At 43.8% G+C, this 11,306-nt stretch overlaps 4 protein-coding genes across 5 annotated transcripts; 3 read left to right on the plus strand and 1 right to left on the minus strand.

Moving 5' to 3' along the window:
• Positions 1 to 590: 590 nt before the first annotated feature.
• BCIN_01g02690 (hypothetical protein) lies at positions 591 to 3,041 on the minus strand. Its single transcript, XM_024690328.1, has 10 exons — positions 2,747 to 3,041; positions 2,526 to 2,691; positions 2,352 to 2,477; positions 2,163 to 2,295; positions 1,982 to 2,056; positions 1,741 to 1,922; positions 1,362 to 1,688; positions 1,224 to 1,305; positions 1,042 to 1,172; positions 591 to 955 (listed from the first exon to the last, which is right to left on the minus strand). Exons 1-10 carry the CDS (start codon positions 2,900 to 2,902, stop codon positions 741 to 743), a joined length of 1,593 nt encoding a protein of 530 aa, XP_024546096.1. The 5' UTR covers positions 2,903 to 3,041; the 3' UTR covers positions 591 to 740.
• Positions 3,042 to 3,824: 783 nt separating this feature from the next.
• BCIN_01g02700 (hypothetical protein) lies at positions 3,825 to 5,746 on the plus strand. 2 transcript variants are annotated; one of them, XM_024690330.1, is made up of 5 exons: positions 3,825 to 3,951; positions 4,553 to 4,685; positions 4,751 to 5,271; positions 5,331 to 5,426; positions 5,484 to 5,746. In XM_024690330.1, exons 1-5 carry the CDS (start codon positions 3,910 to 3,912, stop codon positions 5,712 to 5,714), a joined length of 1,023 nt encoding a protein of 340 aa, XP_024546097.1. In that variant the 5' UTR covers positions 3,825 to 3,909; the 3' UTR covers positions 5,715 to 5,746. The 2 variants fall into 2 exon arrangements, with proteins under 2 accessions (XP_024546097.1, XP_024546098.1); XM_024690329.1 differs by lacking the exon at positions 3,825 to 3,951 and adding an exon at positions 3,971 to 4,303.
• Positions 5,747 to 6,882: 1,136 nt separating this feature from the next.
• Positions 6,883 to 7,603, plus strand: BCIN_01g02710 (hypothetical protein). The gene has a single exon (XM_024690331.1). It carries the CDS (start codon positions 6,995 to 6,997, stop codon positions 7,397 to 7,399), a length of 405 nt encoding a protein of 134 aa, XP_024546099.1. The 5' UTR covers positions 6,883 to 6,994; the 3' UTR covers positions 7,400 to 7,603.
• Positions 7,604 to 7,628: 25 nt separating this feature from the next.
• Positions 7,629 to 8,826, plus strand: BCIN_01g02720 (hypothetical protein). The gene is made up of 4 exons (XM_024690332.1): positions 7,629 to 8,033; positions 8,088 to 8,224; positions 8,281 to 8,297; positions 8,363 to 8,826. Exons 1-4 carry the CDS (start codon positions 7,934 to 7,936, stop codon positions 8,595 to 8,597), a joined length of 489 nt encoding a protein of 162 aa, XP_024546100.1. The 5' UTR covers positions 7,629 to 7,933; the 3' UTR covers positions 8,598 to 8,826.
• The last annotated feature ends 2,480 nt before the right edge of the window (positions 8,827 to 11,306 follow it).

Consider the following 11,306-nt stretch of genomic DNA (forward strand, 5'->3'; position numbering starts at 1 on the left):
CCCGACATCAGAGTATCAGCTCCCAATCCAAACCGGACTAAACAATATATCCATCTCTTCTCCCAAAACAAAATCCCCTTCTACTAATTCTTAAACACAGATAGACAGTAGAAAGACTATTCTGATTTCGAACGGGTCTATATCAAAGTATGTATGGATATATTACTTAACTTGGGTACATATCGTCTAAGAAAGGGGACGGAAACTTGAGAGAGCGGTTCTCCAGGAGGTATGCATGGTGCGAGAAAGCGCATTTACTTCTGGCTCTGGGGGTGAGTGGTTTCAACAGTGTTTGTCGTTGTGGGGTGTGGATGTTGCTTCTTGAGAGAGAACTAGTGGGCTGGGAGTGGAATGTCGGAAAGTGTGGGAATGGAATGGGTCTTTATCATGAAGGACGGGCTTTGAGAGGGAAGGTGCCGGGAAATTTTAACAATCAAGGCTAATCAGAAAGCGAGTGCAGGGCACGAAAGGATTTATCTGTTAAGAAAGTGTCTGGCTGTAAGACTCGAAGCTTCGGGGTTTGTGTGGTAATGTTTGAACATTGGTCGAGGCAAAGCGAATCAGGAACGAGGTGTTTTTAACAGGTACTTTGTGAATATGGCGAATGATTTTATTCATGCTATCAAGGTAGAATAGATAATTACTAGATACATTTTTCTTCTTGTCCAAAGGGTATGGCAACCACATCTTTTTGAGCGTATTATTTAGATTATCAGTCATAGCCCATAACATTTATCCATTTACCAACCAGCTTTTAACCACTTCTTAACCGTTCTAATCTCCCAAAGATGTGCCTGTTGAATGAACAATGGTTCGGCTGCAACATCCAAGATACCATAAGAATCCCAATGATGGCCCGCGCCAGAGATGAGGAATTCGGGGTGTAGATCCGAAGAAACTCGGGGGCTGGGTGCATAATGGGAGTGGTGACAGAGGTCAAGCCATACATCATTGTCTGATAAAATTTTAGTACCTGATGCAGACTGGATACCCAGAGGCAGGAAAAGGTGCTTAGGTATATTGAGCTTGAAAATGACTTACCTCCGTCGATGAAAGCTAGACGATCGGCAGAGAAATTGTATCCGCCATACTGGTTCCATATAGTGAGATTGACGACTGGTGGAATAGAATTGTATTCTCCTGGTGGAAATGCCCAGTTACACCATTGTTGACTTGTCTGAGTTTAGTATGTTGCAAATGCCAGACAGGAGGTAATTACTTACGTATAGTCTGGCTGAACAACGCGAGAAAGCAGTGATGGGCCGGTCTCGGGCGCTGCTTGATAGGCGCCAAGTTCAAGGCATGCTTTTGGAAAATAGTCAGTATATACTGGATTGGAGAGTTTATAGGGTGTTGCGTACCGGTATAGAGGTATGAACGACCTGCTCCATTCGTCACGTCGGCGTAGTATGTCTCGTTTTGGGTGCCAAAACAGGAAGTGCTATCGATAGGCTCGCCATCGCACAGTGGAATAAGAACACTCTTGATATAATTGGCATAATTTCCAAGATTTGTCCACGGCTCACCCCCTGTATAATTTGAGAGGGCGTAATCGATCTCTATGACCGTTTTGGGAGCATCTACGTTCGTGATGTTTGAGCAAAAGTCCCAAAAATCGTTTGAACTATACAACGGGTTCCAATTCAGTTCCTGCCATGTACCTGTGGGATAATTCATTGGTCCGCCAACTGTTTTAAGTTAGCTGCAATAAACTCCAGATATACTCGTGTTTATTCTTACGAGGAAATGCAATAGTCATGGCAAAGTCTCTGTTATCTGTCAAAGCCTCAAGCCCGAACAAGGATTTGAATTCTCTGATCGCACGCGTGTTGTTGACGGCTACAAGGGCGTCAAATTTGTCGATAATGCCATTAATACTTGATATACAGTCCTGAGGAGCTAATCTCTGAATTGGATTATACCTAGATACAGCGTTAGTAACAGAGACCATGTATGAAAGGATCAGCTGGTATTTGCTAACCATTCTGGATATCCCACAACAGTCTTGACAGGGGCGCTGGCAGCAATACCACCGAATAAGACATCTGGATAAATCCTAACAAACGGTATTAGCTCCGTTACACTACGTCCATATCTACCATCGAAGCTATCGGTAGCCTATAGGAAATCTCCAAATTTCCACGGGTGGTGATAGAATTTACTTTACTGATAAGGCAGTCTGACCGCCAGCCAAAGAGCCTCCATAAAGAATCCATTTGGTGTCTGGAGCAGTGATACTAGCATTGAGACCAGGCAAGGATACATGTTGAGCAAAGTATGCATTATCCGCAACGGCTGGAATCAGGTCTGTTAGAATCAGTCTGGCAGGAGATGTAGCAGATGATACGAACTTTGTTGATTAGTCAAGTATGCCAAATTGTCTGTTGTGCTGGTGTTGAACGGCCAGCTCTGGCCATAGTACCGGTTTTCAAGAATAATTCCAAGGCCATTTGTAGCTTCCATTAATATTTGGATGACTAGAAGATGGTTAGTAAAACGACCTAGTCACACTGCTCAAAACATACTCCCAGTCTGAAGGTTGCTGAACCTATTCTGACCATTGGTTTCTCCTCCGATGTAGAGATACACCGGTCCCCCAGGCTTATAGTACTTCGCATCGTACCAATACCTTTGTTTGAAGGTAGCATTTGTATGTGGAGCATACGCTGGATCATTTGGAAAATGATCAATCTACACACCAAAGTCAGAACTTGCAAACGAAAAGAAGCTTGAAACTCCAACGAACTGGCTGATCTATAGTATGGGCCGTATAGGCCAAAGTATCCCTCCTATCAATCGATATCGATGACTCTCTAACAGTGCCGACTTTTGTCAATATAGAAGCAGATGTTGAACTGATGAGCCCAGTAACTACACCGGCTAGAAGCAAATTGCACCTCATTCTCGAAGACACAAAGTAAAAACGAGGGGAAAACGTTGTGATGGAATTGAAATGAAATCAGTTACTCAATCACGCAACATATATGCTATCCCATAGTCCGCAGGCGTTATAGTACCTTGCATACTGACTATACTTAATCAGGAAGCTGCGATGATGTGCGGTCTCGCAAAGTCGTGCTTTTTCCACGTATTTCTTCATAAATACACGTTGATACCATGGACGATCGCGAGGAGAGCGCCAAGCCATTAAGGGAAGCTTCTATCTCGGAGTATAAATATGGAAATGCGTCATCAACAGCCCTTCATTAGTGCAGTCATTGAACCTCGTATTAGAATGCTGCTATTCGCCGGCATAGATGATAAGCATTTGTGACTGGGGCAAAATCGAGATTCTGGGGCCGATTGGATACGGCAATGAATAACGTTCTGTTTCTGACTAGTGAGAAAGAGGTGTAATCGCTACCCATTGAAGCTTTCACATTATTGCGTACAAGTTGAGAGATGGTTAGGAAAGCATGCTGGCAATGCGAACGAGGGCATGGCGTCAAGCAAACCCAAAATGTCACGGGCCATTCCGCCCATTTTCGAACAGTGTCTGGAGAGTATGAGTGTGTCTATACGTAGGAGAGAAGAAGGCCAAAATTGATTAAAGTTACCTCAACAAATTCTGTAACAAATCAACCACGAACAATATTATGCGAGATGGTAGACAGTATTGAGAGCAAACCCTTGGCTAGCCTTCATTTATGTTATGACATTGTCTATCCATCCATTCCTTGAATTCTTTGAATTGAATTGAAACGGAACAGTTGGATTGTTGAAGGGTTTCGCCAATGCTCAATTCCGCTCTGTTTTTTCTCCCATAAAGAGAGTGTATCCGTATCGTATCTCGTGATATGCCACGTGAGAAGTGAGATGCCGCTCCTCGATGTCCTTTCATCTGTTTCCAAAGCGAGAATGATATTCCTATTCTCAAAACTCGGAGGATGAAAAGGATGTCTTGGAGATATGCACAACGTGTTGCTCAAGTGGTGGCTCTTGGACATACATGTAAGTAAGGATCTAGGGCCATCATGTGCGAACTACATGTCCACATTTAGTCCTTATCACCGAGTGATTGTGACATAGGTTATACATTCCCATTCGGGACGTGTTTTCCTGGGATGGAGACGGCCGTGAGTCACGGTATTCACGCCGACGATAAATACTGTCGAGATGAAAGTGGCTATTAATATATATACGGAATACCTATCTGTTAGATTCAAAGTTACACATCGCATCACATTCGAACATTTCGTTGATCATGATGATCTTTTGGCTGCAAGTTGGTGCAGCAATTTTTGGATTATACGCAGTATGGAGGATTCACTCAAAATATTGGATAACTCGACGGAATGAAGCGGTACGGTAACTTTGGAGCTGGAATATGTCTCTCTTTTCGTCTTGTTTCATGTCTCGCGAGGTTTTCTGTTATCCCAAAGTCGTCTGAGCAATTGACAGTTTAATTGCTCAAGACTACATTCATCATTCGCTCGCCCACTTTACAAGAATATCCCCCAATCTTCATCATCACATAATGTGGCCAAGCGGCATTGTCACTCTCCATTACTGCGTGATTATCTTAAGTCTATAGTCTAACAAATTCCACAAGTCCAATTTCAATGACGAGAAAATATCGACCATTGCCAATCCTCCAAGCATCACTCCTCTATCAGATTTCGACTGGCGTACCACCGAGCCCCTCAGACTGCGACCTTTCAAACCAGTATACCACATGACAATGGGTACAAAACTCCCCCTGGATTCTTCTACCCATTCATTCTAAACTTCCTGTGCTTACAAAATAAAGGCATTCAATCATGTCCTCCCTCCGAACTCATAGAAATGGACCGAACATACCTTGACCGTCTCACTGTCCGCACCAACGTGATAAGAGAGCACACCCCTACAGTAGTCCAAGCCCTGCCATCATCCTATGCTGCGGTTCAGGAACTTTACACGTACTTAATTGCCAAATACCTCCCTACTCGATTTCCCACTATCTACTCTCTTCATCCTACATCTCTCTTGAACAAGGCAACAGGCCATCATATTCCTCTTGCTCCTTCTTCTCCTATCGAAGCTCTCCGTATCTTAGGCACAAATATTGACACCGATTTTCTCCTACTGGTTACTTCTCCCGACGGCGACGGTTATATCTTGGGAGGGTTCATCGCATGCTTCCCATCCGGGTTCGATACTCAAGCACTGCTCGGTAAAAAAATAAGAGATATTCATAAACCAGTGCCAAAGTACAAAGAGAAGCTGGAAACGAGTATGTATCGGAGTTTCGATCGATTGGAAGTTGGAAAAATAATCAAGAGAGTCAATGTAAGTTCCTTTACCAATGTCTGAGACCACTAGGAACAGGCCAGTAACATACGGCATAGTGGTCGATAACTACCCACTCGCGCTTATTTACAGCGACTGGAAATCATCTGTATGAAGGCGAAGAGATGAAGGAAGAAGAGTTTGACATCGAAGACGTAAGCACCTACTTATTTCTGTCGTATCGTTTCCTCCACAAGACTAAACATTTTTAGACGAACCTCCGCTGTGAACGTCAACTAGTACATCGTCTTCCAGAAACTAAAGCCTTGGTATTCTCGCTCAAAACCTATCTTACACCAATTACCCAAATCAAAGAAGAAGGCTTGGGAGAGCAGCTGGCAGAGGCAGTCGATGGTTTGAAAAAGGGAAATGTACCGGAGATACATCGCTATAAGAAAAGTGGCGTTTGGGGGGAGAAAGTAAAGGAATATCTGAGAAGTTAGGAATTACGAGACACGACATAATGAAATGATCATTTTCACTTCATATTGAGCCGTTAGAATCGTTCCAGGTCATGATTGCTGAAAGTGTCTGAACCAAAATCCACTTTCAATCTTTCGCAAGAATATAGAACGACGCTTCAGGCAAATTAAACGTGAATGCAATTCATATTGAATTGTTTGTTGATTTATGCTATCTGATCTTAAGAAATCTCTTAGGGCCTCCAATTAAATTCAACAAATGAATGATCCTGGGCCATAGCTCCCAAAAGAGATGTCATCTTCAATGTAGAGATTGTGGTCATCTTTCATTCAACTTAAACATGTGGATTGTTCTACATTCTAAAGATAGAAGATAAATCAAAGCGTGCTAGCCTACTATCATTCACACCAATTGAGCAAAGGTGATAGATAACCTTCTAGAGAACATGACGTTGTGCCGATATACAGATAGTTACGGACCATTTGTAAACTCGACCACCAAGCCATCGATGTTATTTACAAAGAAAATTGATATTATTTATAAGAATGTAGCCTCAGCTGATTCCCAACCTTTCAGAAAAGTCTAAACGACATCTCAAAGTCAGGCGCCCAGCAACGGGTTATAAGTATTCTTCGCACAGCGCGAAAACATCTCGTTTTATTGAAGAAATCGAGTGCCGTTTAAGTAATGTTTTAGAAGCTGGCGTGTTTTTGAAAGGGAAGGGAGATGATGGATGAGAAGGGAAAAGAAAAACAGCAAAGAAATCCAATGCTCATAAATTCAACAGCATTTGCCATATAGCTGCTGCTTCCATACCTACTTTCTGCCTATAGCACCTTTGTATATATATTTGTTTCGTGTTGGCGGAACTGACAAGAGGCAGGCAGTCTCTGATTGCGTTCGTTCGAGGGAAGCTTGCGCATTGATCTGCGAGCTAGGAATACTGCATTGTCTATGACCAAGTAGACCGCAAGAATATGATGCGTGCTCGAGATCAAATGGTTGTTCTCGAGATATTCCAAGGTCGAATAGAAATGTCACCAAGAAGGTTGGTTGTTGTTGTGTTGCAAAAGATTTGGAAAAGAAAAAAAATCTGCATCAATTCATAGCTCTTCACTAGCGTCTGCGGTAACCGAGAAGCTATGACCACTACGAAACCCTTCCCTTTCCTTCCAATTTCAATTCATTGATGAGACGACCAGACTTCCATTAGCATTGAGATGATTGTCATTGGACCCTTTCAAGAGAGCCTCTGAAGCTTCAACATTTGCCAAGAATACGGGGAATATGGATTTCTTTCATGCAATTGTGGGACGTGCCTGAAATACTGCAGGTTTTATTAGTATCATTCAGTCGTTTGCGTAGTAGTCCAATACTACGGTATCAAAACGTTATGCAGCTCGGCCACCAACAGTATCACCTCTCCTCGGCCCTGCAGGTTGACGACGACTATGCGCCGTGTGAGGAAGGTATGAGGCAATATGCAATACAATTTGCGGAGGAATATCGTCTCTTCTGGAAACGACACAGGACTTTCCAATTGAAAGGGAGAATGGCGCCATATTGCCCCCGTGAGTCTCGTGCATTTTCCATTACGTTTCGATTCCTCTACCCGGAGCCCAAAAGCCTCGAAATTCACCCAGCTTCTGCTGGTCATTCAAGTATTACGACTCGTTTGGTTGGATCTGAATGTCTGAACGTCTGAATGGAATTCAACAAATTCAATGATTGGATAGGCGTTTCGAAAGATGGAGCACATAGCAGCATTAAATATATACATGTTACCACATGATCTCAAAGATTAAGGAGAATTCGTTGTATTACTTTACTTGGGGAAACTAAGGCTAAGACTGTGTTCAGAAAGTGTTACTCCTTTTTGATTCACATTTGGTGATGTTGCAGAACGTACACCTCGTTGTGCTCTCTCCATGCATGGTGGATCGAAGGTATAAATACACACTTCCCCGCATTATCAGATTCAATCTCCTCTCTATTATGAATGTTTTCACCTGTTGTGATTTCACCCTTTTACTGTTCTGTATCATCACGCAATAAGGTGCAATTCACTCATTCCTGGCGGAGTTAGCTCAAGTTAAAACAAAGAAATTCTACGGCTGTATTTTCAGTGGATTCTGACGACCACATAAAACACCGTCCTTTGATCCAAGTCCATCTCAAACCAGCAAATTCTCAAATACTGGATTTTATTCGTATCTCGAAGCATCCTAAATCACTCAAAATGGCCGCTTTACCTCAATACCTTGCCGAAGAAGAGCTTCATCGGGCTTCATTGTCTTCTATCCGGTCGGCCAACCTCTCTCACGGCCGTGGCGGCGTCGGTAAGCTCTTTTCAATTTACTTCCACTCTTTACTTTATTAACCTATCTCTCTAGGTAATATTGGCACTTCTGCCCATGATGATGAGCCTCTCGCCCTGAGCACACCTACCATCAAAAGCGACATTTACACTACCGGCCGCGGAGGAAGTGGAAATATGGCGAAGAATACAGACCCTGAATCGGCCAGGCGGGTAAGTTTCTAACCTGCTTGATCAGAATGTACGTACTTAATGCTAACAAAAGGTAGGCGCAAGATGTGGTTGGGTAAGTAGGGTTACAAAGGTCAAATCAATTTCAAGCAATGCTCAGTTCTAACCTGCATACTTTAGCAATCCAAGAAGGGAATCTTCATCATCAAGTCACGTCGGTCGGGGCGGAGCAGCAAATGTTTTCAGACCAAGCGAGGCTGAAATTGCAGCAGCACGCAAAGATACCAAGTGGGATAATGCAATCTCAGACGAAGATGAGCTTGATTACAGCAAGCTGGATAACAAGCTCGATGCCCAGAAAGGTCTAGCTGACAAAGGCAAGGCTTGGTTGAAGGAAAGAATAGGCAAGGCTTAGACAATTTGATGGGAGTCTTAAACATAGGATGGGATGATACCAGGCGTCGAAGGATTTGATCAAGTTTGGGAGATATGATGTGCCCCTCGCCGATGGCTGGCATTGCACAGTTTGAGCATCATCATGTGGCAAGAATTGCGGCTTTACTTTATGAACATAAGGCTTCAGGGGCCAACGGTTAGATGCGGCTTCCAATATAATTGCAATGAACATATAGGTTCTCTGACCAATTGATACGTCGATGCCGGTACTTGAAAGACCTACTCCTTGATTGCTGTGAAGGCTAACCACACCGAGGACGTCTGTGGACGGTAAATGTTGTGTCGTGTTGGTGGCTTTTTGGGGGGCTATGCAAGAACGTGCACTCTCACGACAAGACCTATCTCACTTACGGATTCATTCTATACTTCTTTGATGGAAATTGATAGTGAGGTCTTTAATGGTCCTTCATAGGCAGTCGTAGTCGCGCGGCACAGCTGAGACAAAGCATTCTCAATGTCGATTGTCACGGCCATACTTCTTGACTGGGGACGTATCTGATCATTGGCATCGATGCCTTACAAAATCGTCTTGAATGTGCGTCTGCAGCAAAGAACGAAGAACATCTCGCCCAACATTCAAACGGTTACCTAAAAGCACAAAATATCGGCAGTAAATTAATTACCTACCCACCATATATGCAATTCCGTATAAAACCACACACACACCTAATCCGAAAGTTACATAACAGTCAACAATTTATATCGTAATTTAGGGTTAAAGTGTGTACATTGTTTTCAGTGTCCCTCTTCCCTATGCAAATCTAAATATCAAATGATCTCCTGTGTTTGTTTCAGTGTACAGATTAATCTTGTACATCTCGTGCTAGGTACTGCGAGGCACAGCAGCACAGCGTTGTGGTGTGCATTGCACATGTTTGCTTTAGAGCCCTTGCACCTGAGAGTGTAGATATAAAGGGGTCCATGCAAGAGAGAGAATCGGAAAAGGGTCCTCCGAATTTCCTGAGGTTCCTCCGAATCTCCTGGTGTTGTGATGTCGATCCGATCTACAGATCAATGTGATGGTTTGGTGTCAATACAATCGATTGGACAGTGTGATTGTTTGCTATCGATACCATGTATGGAATAATGTGATTGTGTAATATCAATACCAACACAGTTAATGTATGGAGTGGTGTGGTTGTATACGCGGTACCGATTACAACACGTCGAACTATTTTTATATTTCTACAACTATGGCTAATCAAATGATCTCTAAAGGCCACACGTTATGATTTTCACAGCATTCACAAACCAACCTTGGAACGGTGATTCAATTCTCTAAAACAACATCAATGATAATGCGGCGATGGGAATCACCAGAAAACTTCCAATCCTTGCCCGCATCCCAGAACGTTTTCACTTGCGATGCGTAATTTTAGATTCCCTACTAGTACATACATATACACATACCTCCTTCCGGAAAAGCACAGTTGTGAGAGTGGTACACATGTGAAAACTTTTAGCTGCAGATAGTTGATACCCAGTCAGCAGGATGCAGCGCCCTACTTATCCGGGCACCCTTCCCTCGGATACGTACCGATGCCTCGGGGTTGGCGAGCTCACCATATGTGTAGATTACATGATCGATGCATGCGTGCATCAATATGTAATGTGTGCTCTGTAGAGAAAGAGCAAGCGTGTACTGTTGCATTTGTTTCTGCTTGGATCAGGTAGAAGGGGGAAATAAGATAGATGGCATGCAGCTTATGAAACTGTGATACCGGGACGCACATGAAAGGACATGATGTCCGTACATGGAAAACAAGACCGCTTTTTGAGTGGAGGGCCTCGGGGTAACACGGCAGCCGTTGGAGATGAGGGGAAATACCAGCTGGAAATAGAGTTGTTGGGTTGTACGTACGGGGTAGATGGATGGTGGGAGGGTGGGAATGGAGGGGGGAGGTGTGACTTCATTGGACGTCATGGCGAGGGAGATAATGTCCGGATCAATTAGAACTCGAGGAAAATGCATTGTGTCTAGATAGGTAGGCGCTGTGTCACGTTATAGTGTGAATTGCCGTTTGAACCATCTGAAGTCGAAGTCGAAGCCGAACAGATAAACTTCATGATCGACGAACGAAGGATCGGAGATGGTGAGATGAGAAGCTAAAAATGCTGTAGCGGTATCTTGGTGATGGATGCTGCTACACACTACACACTACACACCACACACCCCTGGACTGGCAATTTTCGGAATTCTGCAGCCTCTCCGAAGAACTACCTAGTCTGAGAGGGCGGATGTGCTTCCGCTGGTTTATTAATTTGCCGCACTTATTCCTCCGAGGGGTGAAAAGGGACAAAACGAGAGATCAATCCATAAGGTAAGTTGTAACGTCACATATTCCTGTCAGCGAAAACGATAAACCCCACAGCAGCTTACTCGCTTGCGGACACTTGGGCCAGCTCTAGGCTTTGCTGTGAGCTTGTCCACTTGTGCTGATAGGTATTGACTTCCCAGCTTCCGTGACCCTTGATATCCTTGTCCTTGTCCTCTTCTCAAATCAAGACCCAAGCAGGCCTCAAGGCTTCTCATCCTGGGTTGGCCGAAAAGCTTTATCCGGCTGCCCGCAATATGTCAATAAAAAAGCCCTCCAAACCATACCCACATATCCACCATCTTACCTAACTGGGCGGAGCTTTGGGGCCCCAAGGACAATTTCATTCGATC

The sequence above is a fragment of the Botrytis cinerea genome, chromosome 1, assembly GCF_000143535.2.
Source record: "Botrytis cinerea B05.10 chromosome 1, complete sequence".
In the NCBI taxonomy this organism is placed as follows: domain Eukaryota; kingdom Fungi; phylum Ascomycota; class Leotiomycetes; order Helotiales; family Sclerotiniaceae; genus Botrytis; species Botrytis cinerea.

What these genes read in the sequence shown, in the direction of transcription:
- BCIN_01g02710 (XM_024690331.1), top strand. Translation starts at nt 6,995, where the DNA reads ATGCAATTGTGGGACGTGCCTGAAATACTGCAGGTTTTATTAGTATCA.
- BCIN_01g02690 (XM_024690328.1), bottom strand. Translation starts at nt 2,902, where the DNA reads ATGAGGTGCAATTTGCTTCTAGCCGGTGTAGTTACTGGGCTCATCAGT. An exon ending in GTTGTGGGATATCCAGAATG is followed by an intron (nt 1,923 to 1,981) that starts GTTAGCAAATAC and finishes CGCTGTATCTAG; the next exon opens with GTATAATCCAATTCAGAGAT. An exon ending in TCGTTCATACCTCTATACCG is followed by an intron (nt 1,306 to 1,361) that starts GTACGCAACACC and finishes ATTTTCCAAAAG; the next exon opens with CATGCCTTGAACTTGGCGCC.
- BCIN_01g02700 (XM_024690329.1), top strand. Translation starts at nt 4,205, where the DNA reads ATGATGATCTTTTGGCTGCAAGTTGGTGCAGCAATTTTTGGATTATAC. An exon ending in AGTATACCACATGACAATGG is followed by an intron (nt 4,686 to 4,750) that starts GTACAAAACTCC and finishes TACAAAATAAAG; the next exon opens with GCATTCAATCATGTCCTCCC. An exon ending in AAGAGTTTGACATCGAAGAC is followed by an intron (nt 5,427 to 5,483) that starts GTAAGCACCTAC and finishes AAACATTTTTAG; the next exon opens with ACGAACCTCCGCTGTGAACG.
- BCIN_01g02720 (XM_024690332.1), top strand. Translation starts at nt 7,934, where the DNA reads ATGGCCGCTTTACCTCAATACCTTGCCGAAGAAGAGCTTCATCGGGCT. An exon ending in TCACGGCCGTGGCGGCGTCG is followed by an intron (nt 8,034 to 8,087) that starts GTAAGCTCTTTT and finishes CTATCTCTCTAG; the next exon opens with GTAATATTGGCACTTCTGCC.